General features: G+C 36.1%; 1 protein-coding gene across 1 annotated transcript; it reads left to right on the top strand.

Annotated features, from left to right (window-relative positions):
- The first annotated feature begins 6178 nt into the window (after positions 1–6178).
- LOC149420415 (uncharacterized) lies at positions 6179–22379 on the top strand. Its single transcript, XM_089636694.1, has 2 exons — positions 6179–6547; positions 15007–22379. Exon 2 carries the CDS (start codon positions 15055–15057, stop codon positions 22213–22215), a length of 7161 nt encoding a protein of 2386 aa, XP_089492820.1. The 5' UTR covers positions 6179–6547; positions 15007–15054; the 3' UTR covers positions 22216–22379.
- The last annotated feature ends 119 nt before the right edge of the window (positions 22380–22498 follow it).

Here is a 22498-nt window from a genome sequence, read left to right as displayed (position 1 = left end):
GACGACTACACGTATGTATTCTTTTATCGCGAAGGATTTATTTTATTTTTTTTTTATGGAGGGGGGGAGGGGGGGGGGTTCAATCGAGCCGGTTCACTGAAGCGGATCTTTCAGGTGAACGGGACCCAGTGAACCGGCTCCCTCAACTGAGCCGCTTCGCCCATCTCTAGTAAACAAGTCCCGATCAGTGTTGCCAACGGATCTTGGCCTAATGTCGCCGTTTTTCAAACTTTAAGTTGCCTAATGTAGCCGAATTTCAGTTGCAGTGATTCTAATGAACTCGTATAGATTCTGCCCACATATTCCCCACAAATATTCTACGTGAGCTTGATTCCCCCTTTTATTATTTCGAAATCCATGGGGGGGGGGGGTGGTAACAGAACTTCGATGAAAAAAAATTAACTCCATGGGGGGGGGGGGGTAGCTACGGAATTCCAATCGAAAAATTCCTCACATCATTTTTTCGGGTGCAAAAAATATTATTTGTGATTTGACTGACTTAAATAACTTGTCTCTGAAGTAGCCTAATAGGCGACCAGTCGCCTTTTCATCGCCGATTCTCGTTCTGAGTAGCCTAAATGGCGATAAATCGCCTTCGTTGGCAACACTGGTCCCGATGTGCAACGGCAGAAGACCGAATCTTATTGTCGATGTTGCAGATTTCTGTTTTACCATCCCGACAGTGACGTCAAAACTTACTGAGAGCGTCTCGACGGTCTCAACTTAATTAGAGATGGGCGAAGCGGCTCTGTTGAGGGAGCCGGTTTACTAGGTCCCGTTCACTTGAAAGATCCGCTTCCGTGAACCGGTTCGTTTGATCCGGTTCCCCCCCCACCCCATTTTTCTTTTATAAAAGTTGTATTTAAAATATTTTTGGGTTTTTACGATTTTTCATCAACAGTAACAGGTTGCGTCTGACAAAGCTCCCTCCGGAAAAATGAGCTGTAATGATAAATGCTTTAAAGCTAATTTCTCAGGACAGCACTTTGTTAGATGGGACCTTGTGTCGTGAGGAAACATTCCGACATTTTTGCTTCTGTGGGCTATCGAACGAATTAAGTAGGCCGAGTGCAATTATATTGTCTATGGTCACATGTATTTTCACAAACTTGAGAAATCGCAAAAATTGGTATTTGGTGTCTGGTATATTTCGAAAACAAAATTTTTGTCTCGGGAAATCGATCTATATTTCGTATATTTATATTATTTATGATCACATTCGAAAGGGATTCCCAATATTATTGGAATACCCTTTTGTAAGAATGATAAAATGAAATCGAGAAATCTTTTGTTTTGTTAGGTTTTTGGTACGAAACGTCAAACATGCGTCAAATTTCAATCGTACGGTAATCGTTGAATCACGATTCTTATCGCTTGTTAATTTATGTTACACGGAAAACATAATTACGTACTTTTATATGGCTTTAATTTAAAATTACCATGATTTCCACAAGAAAAGCTATTTACTCCCAGCTTTATACAATCGTTAAAAAAAGATTATGTATACCATCAACCTCGGTGCCTTGTGAAAGAATATTTTCGAAAGCAGGTTAAACTCTCACCCAAAAAGATCCAGAATGACATCGTCAAAATTGTCAGATGTGTTATTTTAAAATTACAATCTATAATCTTTATCAATACTATAGAAAAAGTTTATTTAAATCAAGTTTAAAAAATCAATTAGTGAATATTAAAATTTAGAACAATAAACGTAAACTTAAATCTATTTTAAATTAATTGTTTCCAAAATAAGTGTAATAATAATGTAAAAATTGTGTTGTGAAACAAAATACTTCGGTGTGAGAATAATAGTTAAACGTCGTTCATGTAAGTACTCAATACCAACATTACTTTTTTTACGATTATTTAGATATCAATGATTACCTGAAAATAAACCATGCACATAATATAACTCGTCCCTGTTCCTGTTATAATAAACTAAATAAGTGCCGATGCAACAACTAAAATGTTATGCAAGCGGGAATACCAATATTATTATGTCGTATCTATCAATCTATGATCAATCTGGTCAGTACGTCAGTAGTGACCCGCGAGCCGTGAGATCCGTTCATAACATAAATAAACCACTCTCTAGATCGATATCTTCGGGCTTTTTGTATGGGCCCATTTTGTCACCCCCTTAACCACAGACGACCACAGATAAAACGGTCGTTTGGTCCAGACAGGTAAATATATTGTGGACCATAAAGATATCTCAAGGCCATTTAAAAAAGTGCAAACATAGACAATATAACTGCACCCAGCTAACATCGTTCATTCACTAGCCCAAAAAAATCATATTTTAAAAATAAAAATATTTGAATGTAGGAAAAGGAAAATAAAAAAATCCCACAGCTATGCACACATCAAAATACTTTTTATTTTCAAAAAGACAATGGACAGTAATACAAAACAGGGTCAGTACAACCGATGTATTGAGCATTGATTTATCATTGAAGTAGAAGATAATACTAATATATCTAAACAAAACATGAAACAGAACAAGACACAGAAAAATAAAAAGTAACGGTCTCAACTAGGAATCGAACCCAGGATTTCTGTCTTACTGCAACAACTTAATAGGATTTTATTTGACCTTGCACAAAAATACAAGAATATATACACAAAATACATATTCAACGTGTTGAAAGATATTCATTATGTCAAGTAATAAAAAAAAGAATTAGAGGCAGGGCCGACCCTGTGCGGGCGCAATTAGAGCAGTCCACTTCGGGCGCTGAATTTCCAAGGGTGATAATACCTAAACCAACGTAATATTATCTTTCATAAAAACCACGCTACGCATACATACAAATCATCAAAATATAATTGATTACAGTGATCGCCTATCTACTACCTAGGGCCTAGGCATCTACTGGTTTTGACAAGGAGCGCTAAAATTTTACTTGCGCCATGCGCCATTTGGCTCAGGGCCGGCCCTGACTAGACGAACAACAATAGTAACGCCTTTTGAATTTTACATGGTATAATTTAAATCATAATACATAAATCATAATATAAGAAATAAAAATCGTGTACATAATAAAAGCTTGTAAAGAAATATAGCTTGTAAAACAACAAAAGATATTGTACGAAACAATATACTGTCCGTAGAATAACTGTAGATACGAAGGTAGCTGGGTACACTTGTCAGCGTTTTCAGTCTTGGTAGAGGTAGTAGATGTTGTAGAAGTTCGTGGTAGAGTTTAAAGCCACGATCAGAGAGGAATTTATTTCCAGATCTAAACTGACGAAAAGAATTTAATACTTGGAAAAACTGAATTTACTACTGAATAAAACACTTGAAAATATTTCTTGAGACTTTTGGAGACTTGGAGATGGTTCTTCAGGAGAGAGGATTCTCTTTCAGAGGTAGTTGTTGAACTGACTTTGTATGGAATTCGGTTCTCTATTTATAGAACGTTTTCAAATCGAACCCTCTCGGAGGCGTTCTATCCTCTTTCGTGAGGAGTAAAGTGGTTAGGTATTTTTCCTCTCTGCAATTATCTTGTTGAGAGGAAAGTTATATTTTAATATGATACCTTTCACCAAGTCAGTTCAATCTACCAAAACCATCTCCCGCAGTCCCGTTTATTTATTTTATAAATAATTATACAAATTTTCATATTGGGTTTGAAGTTAAATATCTTTGGTTTGAACATTTCCCAAAGGGTAACAAATATAGTTAGATATAATTATTCATGTTATTGTATTAGTATATAATCATTTCTTGATGTTGATATTTATTTCGTAGTTATATCTTGCATCATTTTTCCGTAAATCCAGTCTGATGATATCACAATTAATCACATTTGAATCTGTTATCAGTGTTTGATAAGAAAGTCAAGGTGACATGCTGGGCTGTGATTGGTTGGAGACGGCGGCCATCATGGAATTCCATCCGGGGAGTAGTGGAGGGGGTCCTACGTAAATACTGAGTAGCCTTCCTAGCCGCGGTCACTTCGTGGGTTGGTGTGTCCGAGGGAGGTGATAGATGATTATTTTCAGATGTGTTTCAGGTTCTGCTATTATATTGCTATGTAATTATCTTGATTAATCACATATAATACATCATTTGATTGAGTTATTTTGATGTAAAGATCTCCAAATGTGTCGGCGACACGGTATCAAGCGGTTTCGGGGTTTGAGTGTTTTTGTGATTTTGGCGTAAATATGAATTCTCTTGAAATATTCTGGAGGTCTGGATACGTATGATACAGATATTATGAAATAGAAGTTAAGAACATGTAATTAATATTTCTATTTTGGATACTGACAATTCGTGGTGGAATCCATTATCTATAAATAGTATAAAATAAAGTGACATTCGCGTCTGTCTGTTTGTGCGCTTAGTTCTTCTTAACTATGCGACTGATTTCGTTAAGGTTTTCAGCATCATTCAGAGAATTTATTCCGGAAGGTTTAGATAAATAACACATGCATTGACACATATTGATAAAAAGCAGAGAAAAGTCGATATAAAGATTATTTTTGGCCACTTACATTGCTAACGCTGGCGAGACCTTATGAGAATATCAAAATAATGTACTACGGAATTGTATACCTTAAAAAGGCCTACAGAAAAGTCTGTTATATATATACATACAAATGTTATACATATCGCAGTTGCCGTCTGGTCCCCAAAATCTCCAAGTGCATCTTCTGTTTCCTGGGAGAAAGGGCTGCTGTCGGACCAATGCAGCTCAAAATGACCTTCGTCTTACCTAGAAAAAGACAAAATTTGAGACCAATGATTACACTATTCTAGTATTGTACAAATATTTAATAAATTTCATGGATGAAATTAATTAAAAATATTTTAAGAAAAAGGGGACATGGTGATGGATTAATTCACTGCTGAACTTTTGAACTTTCTTGTATGGGAAAAAATAGCGTTTTATGCAGTTTCTGCAGAATTTTTAGGGAGCGAAAAGAGTTTCACTGCAAAATAAATCAGGTGTATACCTTCAGAATATTCCTTCAAATGAGGATTCCACACTGTTCAAGCGTACTGTAGGTGACTTACATCTTATAAATATTAGAAGAGTAACAAATTGAAGTGTTAATTATTATTGCCACAGCACTAGAAGTTATTCAAATTCTCCTGCAAGGGTTTCATATAATTTCCACAGCTTTATCGTCGGAAAACATTATGGAAAATGCTGGTTAAATCTGAATACTTACATGATGCAATTCTGGAGAGGTTTAAATGACCTTGTTTGATGTAATCGTGGCTTTGTTTAGCAGTTTTAGCATCCTAATACGTGGTATTACTATACCACGCGTCGGAATACGGATAGGTCTGAAAAGGAAAATTAATTAAATTATTAGCCAATTAAGAAAATTCAGGAATCAGGAACATTGTATCAAAGAACGAGAGGTTAGTACCTGTATTTAACAACGGGTTCGGGTCCTTCTTTCAGTTGGTGGAGATAGACAGGATATTATATGATGACTGGAAGATTAAGCGTTGCCAAGCATTCTTTTTTAATCCCAAAAGTACCGTATTTTTGCTTTGAATTGCGAAATGACACCCACAAACAAACGTATTTCTTGCTGCATCTTGCTAGCACCGGATTATCGAATCCGTCTGAGCAACCTTTAACACAACACGGCATTAATTTATCACCTTGAAGAATTCTAGCCCGCAACATTATTTTTAGATGGGTTAGACGATTTTCAAAATTCAAAATATTTACGCTAAAAACTTCAACTGACTTCGACTTCCGAAATGGCGTCTTGGAAATTACCGTTAATTTTTATCGCAGCATAACACATGCTTAGCTTCTCTTTCTGTTACACAAGTCGCTATGGTAGAGAGCGAGAGATCAAACTAAAATTTTTGCTCTGAGCCAATGAGATCTGAGCTTTCAGCCACAACAGCTTTGTCTATAAGAATTTGGGTATTGAATAACTCCTCCCATTCAGGGTTACAAGGTCAGACGGGAGTTGTACGCCCCTGGAAGCGGGTTTCTGAAAAAAAACCGGTTCCCGTACGAGTGAGTCATCCGCGAACGAGTGAGCAGCTGATTTGGGAACCGGCTCTTACGGATCCTTGTAAATAAAAGATCCGGTTCACTGAGCCGACTCGTTCGCGAACGACTCACTTCTACAACTTATCAATCTTCAGAGAGTGGTTTATTTATGAATCTGTTTTGATAAGCTGTGAGAGCCGTAAATTCCCGCGTGAGCGATTAGACCTGTCAAAAACTCACTTAAGAAAAATTTCTATAACTTTGTATAAATTACGGTAAGCGTCTTAAGGTGTCGTTTATATTGGTAAATTTATCATAAGTCGCTTACGTGAGCAACTTACAGGATAAAACTTACAAGTGTAAAGGCAGCCTTAAAACAGGTTTTTTACGCCGGATTTTCATTTTTGGACACCTTGCTGCATCTGCACCTGCATCCTTTGTACATTTTTGTAGAAGTTAGAAGAGAATTGACGAAAGGACAAGTTAAAACGATATATTTCGTATTAGCATCGTCGTGAGTGGTTTATTTATGACAGCATTCGTGTCGGCGCAGAAAGGCGATAAAGTAACATGTATGTTATTATTTTATTTTGTAACTTTTAACAAAACAAATAAACATGAAGGTTGAGGAGTGCCTGTCAATTACTTGGTAACTAAACATGGCTAATGCCATTTCAAGCAACGTTATGATCCTGAATGGTTGTTTTTACCAAGGCGATACACGACTATCTTATTTTATTTTTATTAAGTTAAAAGGGTAAAGGTTACGAATTCCGCTTCACTCTTAATACGCAATATTTCACTTTCAAATAAATGGATTTAGCTCTATTAATTCAAAACATGATTTATTATGTCGGGGGAGATGGAAAAATACGCACTTTTAATTTTAATTTCGTTTATTAAGTCACTTACGCGATATGTCACACGAGATTTGAAAGAAACAAAATAATGTGACATTTGCCGGAAATACCACAACTAGTTATTTACCTAGCCAGTGCGCGGGTTAGGTACAGTACCTACCTACAGCTCGACATTTAAGTGTAGAAAACAAATGATGGCGCTGCAATCGTTTTCTAGGTTTTAAATGGCAACACCAAGATGGCTCATAGGACAATGAATGTATGTTAAAAAAAAACACTTCAGCCAAAATGCATATTTCATAACGTATTTGTATTTTCAAAAATTTTGCACAAAAAACTGTAATTTAAATGGAAGTAAAATAAAACAAAACAAGTCTTAAGTGGGCGTTTATTTCGCTATAAAAACGTAGGTACAAAAGGTATTTAAAAATCTGAGTCTATTAATTCAACACCTGACATGTAATTATTATCTTCGTCCTCATGCGATTCTTCTTCTTCCGTATCTTCATCTTCATCTAAACGTATTATCAGTTCATCGATATCATCATACAGAGTACTGCCTCGTGCATAATATTCTGCCTCAATTTTCATCACGTGTTTGCAACAATTTTTCCAATCATCAGCACTTATGCTATTAAAAGCATTTTCTGTCAGCTCTTTTATATTGACCGTGTTTCCAATATTCTGAGATGCAACTTTTCGTTTGGCCTGTGCCCAAATTAGCTCAATCGGGTTAAGGTCGCAGTGGTAAGGGGGAAGCCTTACAACCGTGTGACCATGCTCTCCTAATACTTCATCAATATCATATACAGGCTCTGGCTTATGCATTTTAACCAGAGCCAACAATGATGGTTTCCTTAATGAATTGTCAAAAACAATGTTGTTATGTAATAACCATGCTTTTATGTCATTAACTCTCGTTGAGGTTGTTGGTGCCTTGTTTCTCACAACACTGTGATAAGGCGCATTATCCATGACAATAATGGAGGGCTCTGCTATATTGGGTATGAGCTTCTCAACAACCCACTTTTTAAAATTATGTGCATTCATTTCAGAATGGTAATCCTCTTTTTTGTTTGTTCCACTAAAAATTAATAGGGCATTAGGGACAAAACCCATTTCACTTCCAGCGTGAACAATGATCCAGCGCTTACCTTTTGAAATATCGTGTTGAACTCCTGTCACATCCATAGATTGCCAGCATTTCTTTAGCTTGTAGGATGAATGGATATAACTTTCATCCAAGTAAATAATATTTTTTTGCAGTTCTTCAGGTAAATTTCGGTTATCCATGATAATTTTTAAGTAATGCTCTCTTTTCGCCGCAATATTTGTTTTTTCAATAAGAGCACTTCTGTTTGTTTTGCACTTTTTATAAACAAAGCCGATGGAATGCAAAATTCTTCTTAAATATTCCCGGCTACCATCAAATCCAATGTCTTCTTTGAGTACAGTTAGTAATGTTCTTAAAGTTGGGACTTCTTTTCGCACTATGTAAAAAAAATGAATTTTTTGTCGAATGGCACAAATATCAAAATCATCCAACTCTTTTTTAGGGCGTCCTATTTTCCGTTTTCCCGGTGTTTCAAATTTTCCGTCTGCCTTTTCCCCTTCCTTGACGATTCGTCTTACCGTTGATTCAGATTTTCCTGTGTGTGAAAAACATCATTAAAATTAGTATTATAGAAAAAAATTATAGTTAAAAAAACACATACTAGATAATATTCATTTAGAAAGAAAGAAAGAAAGATAAAATTAAGAAAAAAGTTACTTTTCTATGAGTTTAAAGAAGTTGCAAATTTTTTTTTTTAATTGAGTTATTCCCTTTTTCCTGTGGCCTCATATGAACTGTCAAAAGGAAATGTCAAATTCGGATTGTTAAGCATAACCTCAAATCAGATTGTAACGGTTATAATCGCTCGAAAATTGGCATAAATCTTCTAATACTAATGAAATTTATTAAAAAAACTATACTACGTACCAGTCATTTCTGCAGTTCGTTTGTAAACATCTTCTAAATTAGATAGGAGCATCTTCGCGCGATATTCGGCTAGGCAGCGTTGAAAAACGCTGTATATAACTTCTCTTGCACCACTACGTATCGGTTTGTTCATTTTAATTAAATTCAAACAATATACAGGCAAACAATGAAAAAATAATTATTAAATGAGCGGATCATACACGGATTTAAGACAGTAAATCGGAGCAACATGACCATAACATGACAGACATACGAAACGTCATAGACAAAGCAACTAATTCGGTGTTGCCATAGTAATGAAAAATTTAGTTCCAATTTAATACATTTCTAGACATGCTGGATTCACTGTACGAACTAATTCAGTTAGAAAATAAAATCTTGAAAATATTAAATTAATATATATAACCTAACCTAATCTAACTGTGACTTTCTATAGCAAAAAAATGCCCCTTTAATAACGCCTGCTCGCGTCCCCTTTAGAGTTATATCCCAGTTTTCAAATAGTATGTGGGCTACGCTAGGTTTGTATAGACTTGTTTGTGATTTAATTCTAATAACTATTTTACATGTTCTAACCTAACCTAACCTAAACTACATAAACGGAATACGTTTAATCACATTTTATTCTATTTGTTTGTTATTCGGGTTATTTTATTTAATTATATGTTGATTATTTGTTATAAATAATACATTGACTTACATATATTATTAATATGGATTAATTATACACGATGATATTATTTATTTTATATGGCAATTCAAATTTTTTTTTGGTTGGCAGCAGTGTCTATGAAATATTTTGTAGGTATGAATTACGATATTATGAATATAATCCAACTCTTGATATGAACATAGTCGCTTTCGGCGGCGCCGCATACTAATTGACATATCGCGTAAGTGACTTAATAAACGAAATTAAAATTAAAAGTGCGTATATTTCCGTCTCCCCCGACATAATAAATCATGTTTTGATTTAATAAAGCTAAATCCATTTATTTTAAAGTGAAATATTGCGTATTAAGAGTGAAGCGGAATAGGAGAAAATTAATGTTAAAAGAAATTACATTTCACTTTCTTAAATAAGTACATACAAGTAGTTTTCTAATTTTGTTCTAATAACAAGATTAAAAAGTTAAAAAAAATATATATTTGTATTTTTTTTAAATACACTCGTGGCCTCTTTTGCCACTTTCAGTCCTTACAGTATTTGTGTACAATTTGTTATGTTGCCTAGTATAATGTTTGTGTACTTGTGACGTTTGTTTAAATGTTGTGTTTGTGTGTATAAGTCCATTTTGGATTTTGTAGATTAGGAGACATATGTTGTATTCGTACAATTTTCTTATTTTCAAGAGTTTCATTTCCTGATATAGTTTTTTTTTTTGTGGGAGTGTTCGGGTTATAATTGAAGAGTTTTTTTTTAATAACTTTGTTCTGTATTGTTTGTAAATCATTTAGGTATGTAATGTATGTGTTTCCCCATATTTCTATTAAATAATTTAGATGGGACTGGCTTAAACTAAAGTATAAGCCCCTCTTTACCTCTGTTGGTAGGAGATGGGCAATTCTACCAAATACACCAATTAGTGGGATGATGAGTGTGTTGTTTAAATGTCAGATGTTTATTAATATGTAAGCCAAGATAAATACATAGGTCCCTTTCTTCTATTTGTAAAGGTTTATGCGACGGTATTATTATTTTAGGTGAGCTTAGGATCATGTAGCCGATTTTATTAATATTTATTGTTAATTTATTTTTTATTAGCCAACTGTTTAGTACGATCCTTTTGAGATTGTTCTAATAGAGTTTCTAAGTTTTTTCTGAAGTAAAATATTGCAGTGTCATCTGCGTATAGAAATATTGCACCATGTAGTTTCAACTGGAAATCACTAATCCATGGATTAGTGATTTCAATCAGAAATAAGGAAAAATACTATCACCAGTCTAAAAATTCCCTAACGACGAAAAAATCGCTACTTTCTTCAAGAAATATCGAAACAAACTTACGCTTTTCATTAGACTGACTAAAGAAAAGTATTTTCGTGATAAATTAAAAAATGCTGGTCAAGACAGCAAAGAGTTCTGGAAAATTATCAAAACAATAACCAACAAAAGCACAAAACAAAAATTTACAAAAGAAGTTACTCATCAAGGAATCAATACTGACACAGAAAAAAACCCAAAACTTTGTGGTGATGTCTTTAACGATTATTTTGTTAATGTCGGCGCTAATCTTGCTAGTAATATTATCCTAGACAAAAAACAAACTCAACAACCAGAGCTAAACCCAACTTTTGAAGAAGGTTTCCACACATTTGCTTCAGTAACTGATAAAGAAGTTGAAAACGCTATAATAAGTCTACGAGGATCAGCGAGCCCTGGCTACGACAACATAACTGTAAAAACATTAAAAACTGTACTTGAGATAATCAGCAAACCAATTGCTCATATAATAAATGTTAGTCTGAAGAAGGGCATATTCCCGAACATCTATAAGAAGACTATTGTGACCCCTGTTTTTAAAACTGGTGACGAAAAAAACACTTCTAACTACCGTCCCATAGCACTCACATCAAATATAGAAAAAATCTATGAAAAAATTGTTAAAAAACAACTCAACAACTACATAAAAGATAAGAAGATAATGAGCCCAAACCAGTTCGGATTTAGGGACAATCTCAGCACACAGGATGCGATTGCTAAATTGACATCAACAATAATGCAAAAATTAGATAATGGAGAAAAGTGTCTTGGAATCTTCATTGATCTCCGCAAAGCATTTGATAGCATATCACACTCAAAACTCACTGAGAAACTAAAACAAATTGGATTGGACGGAATAGTACTATCATGGTTCCAAAGTTACCTAAAAGAGAAATTCCAATATGTCAAAATCAATAATACCCTTAGTGAACCCAAAACCTCATCTTTTGGCATACCGCAAGGAACTGTCATCGGTCCAATCCTTTTTATTATATATGTAAATCAAATGTTCACTCTTCCCATTGTTGGAGATATGATATCTTACGCAGACGACACTGTAGTTATCACAAAAGGAAAATCATGGGAGGAAACAATGAGGATAGCCAATATCAATATAAACATACTCAAAACATGGTTCGACCTAAATTGTCTCTCACTAAATACCGAGAAAACATATTTCATCCCATTCTCTTTGCAGGAAAAATTTTTTAAAAACAATATTACCATTAAAATCCATTCATCACAATGTGAAAATAAAAAAGAATGCGGTAATGTAAATTGTTTACCAATAACATGCACAAATAGTATAAAGTATCTGGGTATCATAGTAGATAGACACTTAAAATGGAACGAACAAGTCCAAAATACGGCAACCAGAGTAAGAAAACTTATTTACTTATTCATTAGATTGAGAAACATCCTTTCATATAATATGATTAAAATTATATATTTTTCTCTTGCCCAATCCATATTACAATATGGTATAATCGGTTGGGGAGGGACTTTCAAAACTAACCTTTCACCTGTAGAAAAGGTTCAGAGGTTAATTTTGAAAGTCATCCTAAGAAAACCATCGATATTTCCAACCACGGAGCTGTTTGACTCGTTTAGGGTTCTTAGCTTAAACAAAATTTTTAAAAAGAATGCACTGTTACAAATTCATAAAGACCATTTCAATTCAACAATTTCTACAAAAATAAGTAACCGATCTAGATCACGTGGTAACTTAGAAATTCCTAAATGTAATACTAGTGCTGGTCAACACCATTATAATTATCAAGGTATAAAATTGTTCAATGCCCTTCAGGATAAAATTAAAACTGAAAAAAATTACAAAACTTTCAAATCACAAATCAAACAACTTTTAGATAAACCCAACGGTAATCACAAGTTTTAATTTCATTGGATACTTTTTTCAAATAATTGTTTATATGAACTCATTTGTAATTTTTATTAATTAAATTTTTCCTAAATTCACGTTATGAATTTAGAAAAATTGATTAATGATTAATAAAAAAAAATATATATAAACAAAATTTAATATTTAAAAAAAAAAATACATATCCTCTAAAGTTATATTATCCGCTTCCTAATATGTGCTAATATGCGTTTATTGTTGTTGCATTTTATTAAGTACCCATTTCATACAAGATTGCCAGCTCGGTCTTTGAACAATTTACTACCAGTACTGTACCTACCTACTATTATTTCGTACCTAATAAGTACATTTTTATTTTTATATCTTATTTTTTTCTAAGTTTAATAACTATTATATTATTTAAGTTATATTTTTTATTTTTTAGTTTGTAATTAAATTTCTTATTTTCTTAATTATATAGTGTAATCAAATTTATCATCTTGTTTTATAGCTATTTGTTAATTTTTAGCTACATCAACTAGTGAAATTTTACAACCTATAAACCATAATGACTCACAACACTCCCCAACTCAAACACGAGAAATAATTTCTCAATTGAGTTGGGCAATTTTTTGTTAAAAATTTCTAATTTTTTCGCAATCAGCCTCGAAATATCTACATTTGTAAATTATTGTAATGTGTTTATATATTCAATAAAAAAAAAAAAAAAAACTGGCAGATGTCATTTATATATATTTGGAATAGAAGGGGCCCCAGTATAGATCCTTGCGGAACTCCATAGTTTATACCAACCCCCCCATGGTTTTGAAAATATCTGAGGAATTTTTTCCCCGTAATTTTCTAGCTACACCCCCCACGGATTTAGAATTATTGGGGAATTATTTTCCTCCCAAATTCTACACCTCCCCATTGATTAGAAAATATGTGGTGAATTATTCTTGTCTGAAATTAGTTAACCACCCATTCCCCCCATGGATATCAAAATATTCTGAGGAATTATTCGTCTCCCGAAATTCTCTAGCCTCCCCTTCCATGGATTCGAAAATTTATTTAATATCAACGGTATAAATATACCATACACAATAATCACACGTCATAGAATAACAATTAACTGTGGCATTTGATCATAAAATGACGACAAGTATAAAATTAATACAAGCTCTAGAAGGAGATACAAGTACATACAAAATATTATCAACAAGTATAGGTAGACTTACGTTATATTAGTAATGATTTAGAAGATAGGATAGTATAGCCTTCTTGTACCTAGCTTCTGTGCAGTTAAACAGATCCGCTACATCTGCGTACCTATTACTAACTTCATGTAATCTAGGTACAAGCGAGTGTTTGAAATACTCAGTCCTGGAATTGTTACAATTAAACAGGGTTGTAGAACGAGTAGCTCTTATGGGTATGTAAAATTCAAAAATGTTAGGTATATCATCACTGATCTAGCACCTATAAATATTTTGACGACCTACGGATTTTTGTCTCAAATCTACATACATATTTTTATTTTCGCGATATGGCATCACTGATCAGTACTGATCTGGTGAGTATGATTAATTATCGTATACCCAATAAATACAACAATCCATGCTCCATTTAACGCAGTTGTTTCTCGCATTCATTTTATGTACAATTTTTGTTCTCAGAAATTACACAATTGAAACTTGCTCTCTCGACATATTTAATTTGAATAACATTGCCTTTTTCAAAAAGCAAATATACAAGCGAATATGCAATATGTAATCCCAGTTTGTTATTGTTATTTTTATCATGATTAACTAAACTAATTAACTAAGTTGTTAGGCAGTCCGCCCTCTCTGCCTATCCCTGCGGAGAAACGGCGTGTGTGTGTGTGTGTGTGCCAAGACCGAGTTGTTAGGCGGTCCGTCCTCTCTGCCTATCCCTGCGGAGAAAACGGAGTGATGGTTAGTTAGTTATAATAATAATAATGATTATTATAAATAAATAAATATACATATATAACTCGGTCTTGGCACACACTCCTTGCCTCATTCACATTCATACGTTGTCTCATACAAACTCTTCTATTATTTCGACTCTTGACATGGCCCGACTCGAGTATCTCATTCACTTGATCGTGAATATTTTCCTCGGTCGTCCCCGACTTCTGCTACCATTCACTTTTGCTCATATACTCTCCTTTCTTTGCTCAATCGCTCTACATGCCCAAACCATCTACCGAAAAAAGTACTGTGAGTGGTAACATTGGTTCCATGTAAATCTACTTGGAAGGAATTTTTTTTTGAAGGTCTGTGTTATCTACCATGCATATAAACATAAGTATTGTTAACTTTCAGGAATCCCATATTGGACCCTTGGATGGTGATACACCAGAGCTAAGAGTTATGGAGAAAATGGTTGGCGCAGTATCTGGAGGGGAGATTGGACTTCCTCTCGAAGATTCCTTCCAGCTGATTACCTTGGCCTGTAAGCACAAGCAGACTGAAGTATTAAAGTCACTAGTCAGTGATAAACGCGAGAGAATGGAGACTACCACGGAGTGGAATTACACGGATAAAGAAGGACACAATGCAGTATATTATGCAATCCGCTCCAGCAATGTGGAACTCCTCGATACGCTCCTCACACTCTTCAGTAGCTCAGCGTGCCATGAATTATTGGATCAACTTCTCTCCACGTCCCTAGATGAATTACTACTGAAAAATGTCCTTATAGAGGCTGAGATGCAATTGTTTGTCCAATCTAAGTTGATTAAGTTGCGTTTCTACTCTAAAGATAATGAACTCCCTAGTACTCCAGATAAATACCTTATCCAACAGAGGCTTCAATTAATCATTCAAAATGTCTCAACTCTTACGGTAGAATACTCCCACAAGAAAGTGGACAGTCGGTTTATATGCATTGGCAAGTTCATAGTGCAGAATATGCATATCTCAAAACAAGTATTAAAGGCTACATACTCCGCGGTACCTTGGGAGGAACTTGAGTTTTGTTTGGTTTGTTTCATATCCGCTCACACCGATCTGAAACAGATCAATTTGTTTTACCTGTCTGTACTGAGAAAGGGTTCATTGCTAAAGGGATTGGCTGACTTTTGTCAGGTCTTGCGAGATTTGGAGGGATTCATCCATAGTACCGACGTCTCCAAGCTTCGTTCCAGAGTCCGAATGAGCCGTGAAAAGGTTGTTGAAGGCATTATCAGCAAATACCCCCAATTCCAAGGTTTATACGCTGATTACAATGTGGTACGAGATATCTATTCTCTGGATATCATGAAGAGCTACATTGATTCGGCCTTGCCCGTGGATCCTGCGACAAGAGAAGGCCAGCTGACCATCAAGAGGACTCTGCAAGTGCTGGGAGAGCACCTGAAGGACACCTTAGACAGTCCCAATTTGTCCACGGCTGTAAGTGACCTTCTACTGTTCTTGGCACCAAAGGCCACCAGAGACGTTCTTAAAAACTTACGCAACTCAATATCACACGTTCACTTTATCCCAGACAATAACAATACTATAGAAGTTTCTAAATTATACTCAAATATTGTAAACGATATCAAAAAGATTGCCACAGTAATAAATGACATTAATTACTCAAATAAAATTAAGGTTTTAACACAATTAATTTCTGCAGATTTCATAAAAAATGAATGTTTTCAAGAAATCCTGCTTAATTTGAATCACTTCCCAAAGTTTTCAATCTCTGAACGTAACCAAGATCTTACCACAAATGAGCACCAATATATTCGAGACATCATTGAAAAAATTAGCAGACTCGTTACAGACAAAACTACGTTTGAGGAGATAACATTAAATGAAATAAAAGAGATAAACAAATCCGAAATCACAAACAAAAATTTACAAGAAGACTTTTTAAAATTTATTAAATATCTTCGTTCCTTAGACAAAATTTTCCAAGGTACAAAATGCAGCAGGAAGAATATCAAATACTTTGATTTGTGGAGGAAGCACTACTTTCCTGCAAACATCACAATGTTCCCAGCAGAAGATAATTTTTATGATTTAACGTTATTAAAGTCATTATCAAACAGCTTCTTTGAAAGCGTGTCATTGAGAATCCTACCAGAAATAACAAATGAAATACAAGAACTACTATTTAAAATTGAGATTTTATTTAATAAAGAAAAAAACGCTATCAACTGGATTGATGAATATAGAACGCAGTTGTCATTACACACACACCATGATAAAGACATCATTAAAGGAAACACCTCGAAAGCAGAAGTACAAACAAATATCATTCCCAAAGATGAAGATTTGGATAAACGCATAACCCTACATTTATGTGAACTTGGAGATGTTATAGGGACCGGTAGGTCATACCACTCATCTCGCAATCTACTTCCATTCGTCCAAAAGACTAATCACAACAAACTGAGGATCGAAGCTCTCATGCTGGACACCATGTCTCTGTTGGAAGAAAAGACCAAGTGTCTCTCTAACAATTGGCTTTATCTTGACCATAATGTGCCTCTGTTGACCGGAAGGATGTTGAGAAACTACTTGGCTCACGGTAATGCATTGGTTGACAATATTCTATCCAGCGACTCTTTCTCTGCCATGATCTTGAACACCATCTTACTTTCGGAACCTGACACGGAAGAAATACTCATTTTAAACAATGGCAAAATGGGAAAAATATTTTCTCACAATTTTAAACAACTGGAACAGAAATTTGACCGGAACTTAGAGATTATAAAAAATCAGGAAGAAATGCTTAAAGCTTTGGTTGAAGGCAACCTCCAGAGTTTGCAAACATGTATCCGAGAAGGAGCGGACTTATATTCCAGAAGTTTAATCTGTTGTTCCACCACGTTACACACCGCTGCTAAGGGAACCAGCGTTGAAATGGTTCAAATGTTAATTGAAAATAACGTGAGCCCAGATTCAATGGATGTAAATGGGCAGACCCCTTTGCACATAGCAGCAGCTTTTGGAAGAGAGGCCATTGTGAAATATCTTGTGGAAGAGATAAGTGTTTTAATTGATCAGCCTGATGGCACTGGAAAGACACCTCTGCACATAGCAGCTCTGAACGGTCACAAGGAATCTGTTGTAACATTATTGTCTCTCGGAGCAATCGTAGGCATTAAAGATACCCAAGGCTTCTCTTCTTTATATTACGCATTAGTAAACAATTGTATTGATTCATTCAAAGTTCTATTAGAAGTTGATACTGCAGCTATTGATGATGATCACAGTGATTTTACTCCTCTTCATGCAGCTGCTGAACACGGTCATGCAGAGCTGGTGCAGTACTTAGTGGAGAACAGAGCTGATGTCAATGCCAAGACTCTTCAAGACATACGTCCCTTGCACTTGGCTGCGGCTTATGGTAATACAGAGGTTGTTAAATGTCTTATAAAACATGGAGCATATGTGAACTTGCAAACTACCAAAGGATTAACTCCGTTACATTCCGCCGTGCTTAATAACCATGTAGATGTAGTGAATATCCTTTTGAAGGAAGGAGCCTTCATTGACATAGTCTCTAAGCACTCCCGCAACACTCCCTTGCAAACGGCGATCAACAATGACCAAACAAAAATAGTCCAGATTATTTTGGAAAACCACGCTAATATTAACTCCTTGAATGTAATTGGTGTGAGTCCACTACTTTCTGCAGTGAGGAGCGGAAACTACAATATATTTGAACTTCTCTTACAAGCTGGGGCTCAGTTGGACTGTAAAAATGCAGATGGTTTTTCTGCATTACATGTCAGTGCTATGTTGGGTCATAGTGATATTGTTAGATCTTTGATTGAGCGGGGATTCATCATTGATGCACGCACTGCAAATCAAATGACACCATTACACCTGGCTGCAGATGGGGGTCACCGGGAAACCGTAGAAATTCTGTTGGGTGCAGGTGCCGATGTCTGCTCTGTTAATGATGATGGTTCAACTCCTCTGCACTTGAGTGCTGGTAAAGGTCATGCAGCGGTTTCAGAGTCTTTAGTAATAAAAGGTTCCAATGTAAATACCAAGAACAAAATAAACTGCACACCTTTGCACTTGGCTGCCAAAAAAGCTTCCAACCAGAAAACTGTTCAGCTCTTACTTAAGTGGGGAGCTAACATTGAAGAGGTTTGTGAGGACAGCAACACAGCTTTGCACTTATCATCTTTTCATGGATACAGAAGCGTTGTTGAAGCATTGATTGAAGGACGGGCAGATGTCCCCGCTGTGAACATGCGTGGTAATTCCGCATTACATCTAGCAGTGGCAGGAAACCACAAATCAACTGTAAACCTATTATTAAATAAGGGTGCTGATATAAACTCACTAAATAATGAGCAATTTTCCGTATTATGCGAAGTAGCCAACACTAACAATAAAGAGCTATTGGATATATTGCTAGCCAAGGGGGCCGATGTTAACATAGGGGGAGGGAGACCGCTGGCTACTGCAATTTCTGCAGGACATAAATATATTGTCGAAACATTGCTTAAACGCAAAGATTTGGACATTCATATGAATGTTGAAGGACCTTCGTTCTTGCAATTAGCGGCCGACTCAGGTAATTGGCACATAGGCCGAGCTCTGATAAGCAAAGGTGTCAAGGTTGATTTTATTTGTCCAGGCAACTCTACAGCTTTATTATTGGCTGTGAACGGTGGTCACAAGGAGTTTGTGGATGTCTTGTTGGAACACGGATCTGATGCTAATCTAACACCTGATGGATGGTCCTCTCCACTACATTTAGCAGCCATCTTGGATCATTCCGGTGTCGTGGAATCTTTACTTCGATCGGGAGCCAAACATGATGTACTAGATGAAAAGAACTGCACACCGATAGAGCTATCAATTATTAACAACAAATTGAATAATGTGAATTGTTTTTTCAAACATTGCAAGGTCAAAGTAAATGCTAAATGCAGTAACGACTGGTCGCTTTTGGATCTTGCGGCTATGGCGGGAAATCTAGAAGTCGTAAAATACCTGTTGGACCGAGGAGCAGATCTTAACATTAGAGATTCGAATGGTTTAAAAGCGATTCACATTGCGGCTTACCAAGGGCATTTGAAACTGGTAGAGTTTTTTCTCGAGCGTGGGATGACTATTGGCGATCTCGGTGATAGTGGCGCTACACTGTTGCACATAGCTACGTTAGGCGGACATCCAACACTGGCTCAATACCTGATAGATAAACATGCTGATGTTAATACAGTTGATGTGGCGGGCAAACTGCCTATTCACTATGCCGCTGGGAAGGGTCACAATGAACTTGTGATCGCTTTACTCAGTAATGGCGCAATGTATGATGCTACAGATGGTGATGGTAACTCACCATTAGATTTAACTAGCGACGCTGACACCAGAGAACTGTTAGCATCAGTAGGACAACTTTTTAAAGCTGTAAATGAGAATGCTGTTTCTAAAGCAGAAAAGTTAATTGAAGAAATTCGAAAGTTGGTAGAAGCAAAGAATGCAGATAATTCCTCACCTCTGCATTTGGCCTCTGAGAAAGGTTTTCAGGAGATATGCGATATTCTCCTGAAGAATGGAGCTAAACCTAATGCTTTTGGAAAAGAAGGAAAAACTCCCCTGCATATTGCTTCTGAATTTTCTCATCTGGGTATCATTGTATCTTTATTACAAAATGGCGCAGTGTACAATATTGAGTCCAAGAACGGAAAAACACCCTTTGATTTAGCAACACAGGAAAATACTATTTATTTACTGAAACTTGTGCACAACTCTTTCAAAAAAGCTGAAAATTGCGATGCGAAGGTGATTGAAGATATTGCCAAAATTGGAGACATCGGGACCATTAAAGCAGTGCTCAAGTCTCGGAATATACAAGGAAGTACTCTTGTGGAGGTTGCTATGAAAAATAACTTTCCTAAAGTAGGCAGGTTATGTAACATTTTACAAGATCATTTTTCACACAATTTGACAAAGGTAAAAGTTTTGGTTGATTTCGAAAATTTCACAGAAGCCTCGTCTATTCTAGAGGAATTGTTAAATGAAAGACATCGTTTGTTGGGAAGAAATGACCCTGGCACCCTTCTCATTGTAGAAGAGATAGCTCAAATATTTTTCTTTCAGTCAAGAATTTTCGATGCTTTATCAATATTAGATGAAATTTATATAATAAGAAGGGATACCCTGGGACCAAATCACCGACTTTCGCTTCGCACGAGAAGTCAGATTGCTGCTGCATTAATGCGTCTAGGACGGAGCCAGGAGGCTTTGGAAGTATTTCAGGAAGTAATCACTAAACAACAGGAAGCTCTGGGCGACGACCACATGGATCTATTGCTTACCAAAATACATGCGGCACAATGTCTTTTTGATTTGAAAAAAATTGAAGAAGCTTTGAAAATGAATTACGAAGTTCTGGAAAGTTTACAAAAAATAGGTCTGAACACTCTGACTTTGACTGTGCAAACCAACATCGCTGCTGTGCTCAAAGAACAAGGGAAGTTTGAGGAAGCTTTGAGCATCAGCAAGCAGATTTACGAGGATACTAAATGCATTTATGGACAGAATGACAGTAGATCTCTGAAAGCACAAGGTCATTTGGCAAAAGTTCTCGACGCACAAGGTAAAACAGCGGAGGCCCTGGAGGTCTACCGGCAAGTCTATGCAATTCAGAAGAATGTCTTAGGGCCCAACCACGCTAATACTCTTTTCACCTGCACCAAAATTGTGGACATATTCCTCTCCCAAGGTAGACAATTCAACGCTCAAATAGTTTACAGGGAAGGACTGGAACATCGGGATCCCCAAATCAATTACCCACATATGTTAGTGTTGGATTCATTCTTTAAAAATCTTAAAGAATCTGTTACAATTGGCAATATTCCAGAAATTGATATAAATAGTCTTCAAAGTAGATGTGAAATGGACATAATTGTAGCTGCTAGCGAAGGTGACGTTACCCTGGTGGAGAGTTTGATTCGCAGTGGATCGGACGTGAATACGGCACACGCAGATGGAAGAACACCGTTACATTTAGCTGCAAGTGGAGGACATGCAGATATTGTTAGGTTGCTGTTGAAGAGTGGAGCTGATGCTACCGCTGCTTCCGTCAAAGGGAACACCGCATTACACGCTGCCACATCTTGTGGTTGTGTGGACAGCGTTGGAACCTTATTGCAGACTGTTAAGAGGGTTAAAGTCAGAGCTTACAATGATTTCATCAATGCGAAAACTATTGTGGACGGTGTCACTGCTTTGCATGTGGCAGCCTCAAATGGGTCCATTGACATTGTGAAATATTTGCTTGAGCACGGCGCCATTTATAACAGCCCGGATAGGAGCAACGGGCACACAGCGCTCCAATGTTCAGGCAGTCGATCCGTAACCTTCGTACTGGAGTTGGCCCAGGAGATGTTTAATTGTGCCGAGAGAGGAGATATACCGCAGATCTCAGCGAAGAAACAGGAATATTTGATGGTAGTCCTAGGCTCAAGAGATATGCAATGTAGGACACCTGTTCAAGTGGCACGATTACACCATCACCATAGTGTGGTCGCCTTCTTTGAGAGTGCACAACAAACCAAAATAACAAAATGATTTAAGATTCTCACGGCCAATAGTGTTCTGTTGTTTGACTTCTGTCTTGAGCCAACATTGTGGTGGCAAATAATCCCCGGTTAATAAATAATCCCCAAATAAACCGGTTTTATTTTCTGTGTAATGGATTTTATTTGAATATTAGTTATGTAGTTTTGACAATAAATTGGTTATCAATTAGTTTTCTTTACTTGCCTAGTTCTTTTGGAATTTAACCCTCATGCAACCGGTCAGATATTTGCTGATTTTCCCCAGAAACGGCGATAAAATAAATAAAATTGAA

Source organism: Hesperophylax consimilis, chromosome 10 (genome assembly GCF_061612785.1).
Source record: "Hesperophylax consimilis isolate HC1 chromosome 10, BYU_Hcon_1.0, whole genome shotgun sequence".
Taxonomy (NCBI): Eukaryota; Metazoa; Arthropoda; class Insecta; order Trichoptera; family Limnephilidae; genus Hesperophylax; species Hesperophylax consimilis.
Note: the sequence above shows the minus strand (reverse complement) of the source record. Positions and strands in the feature narration are given on the sequence as shown.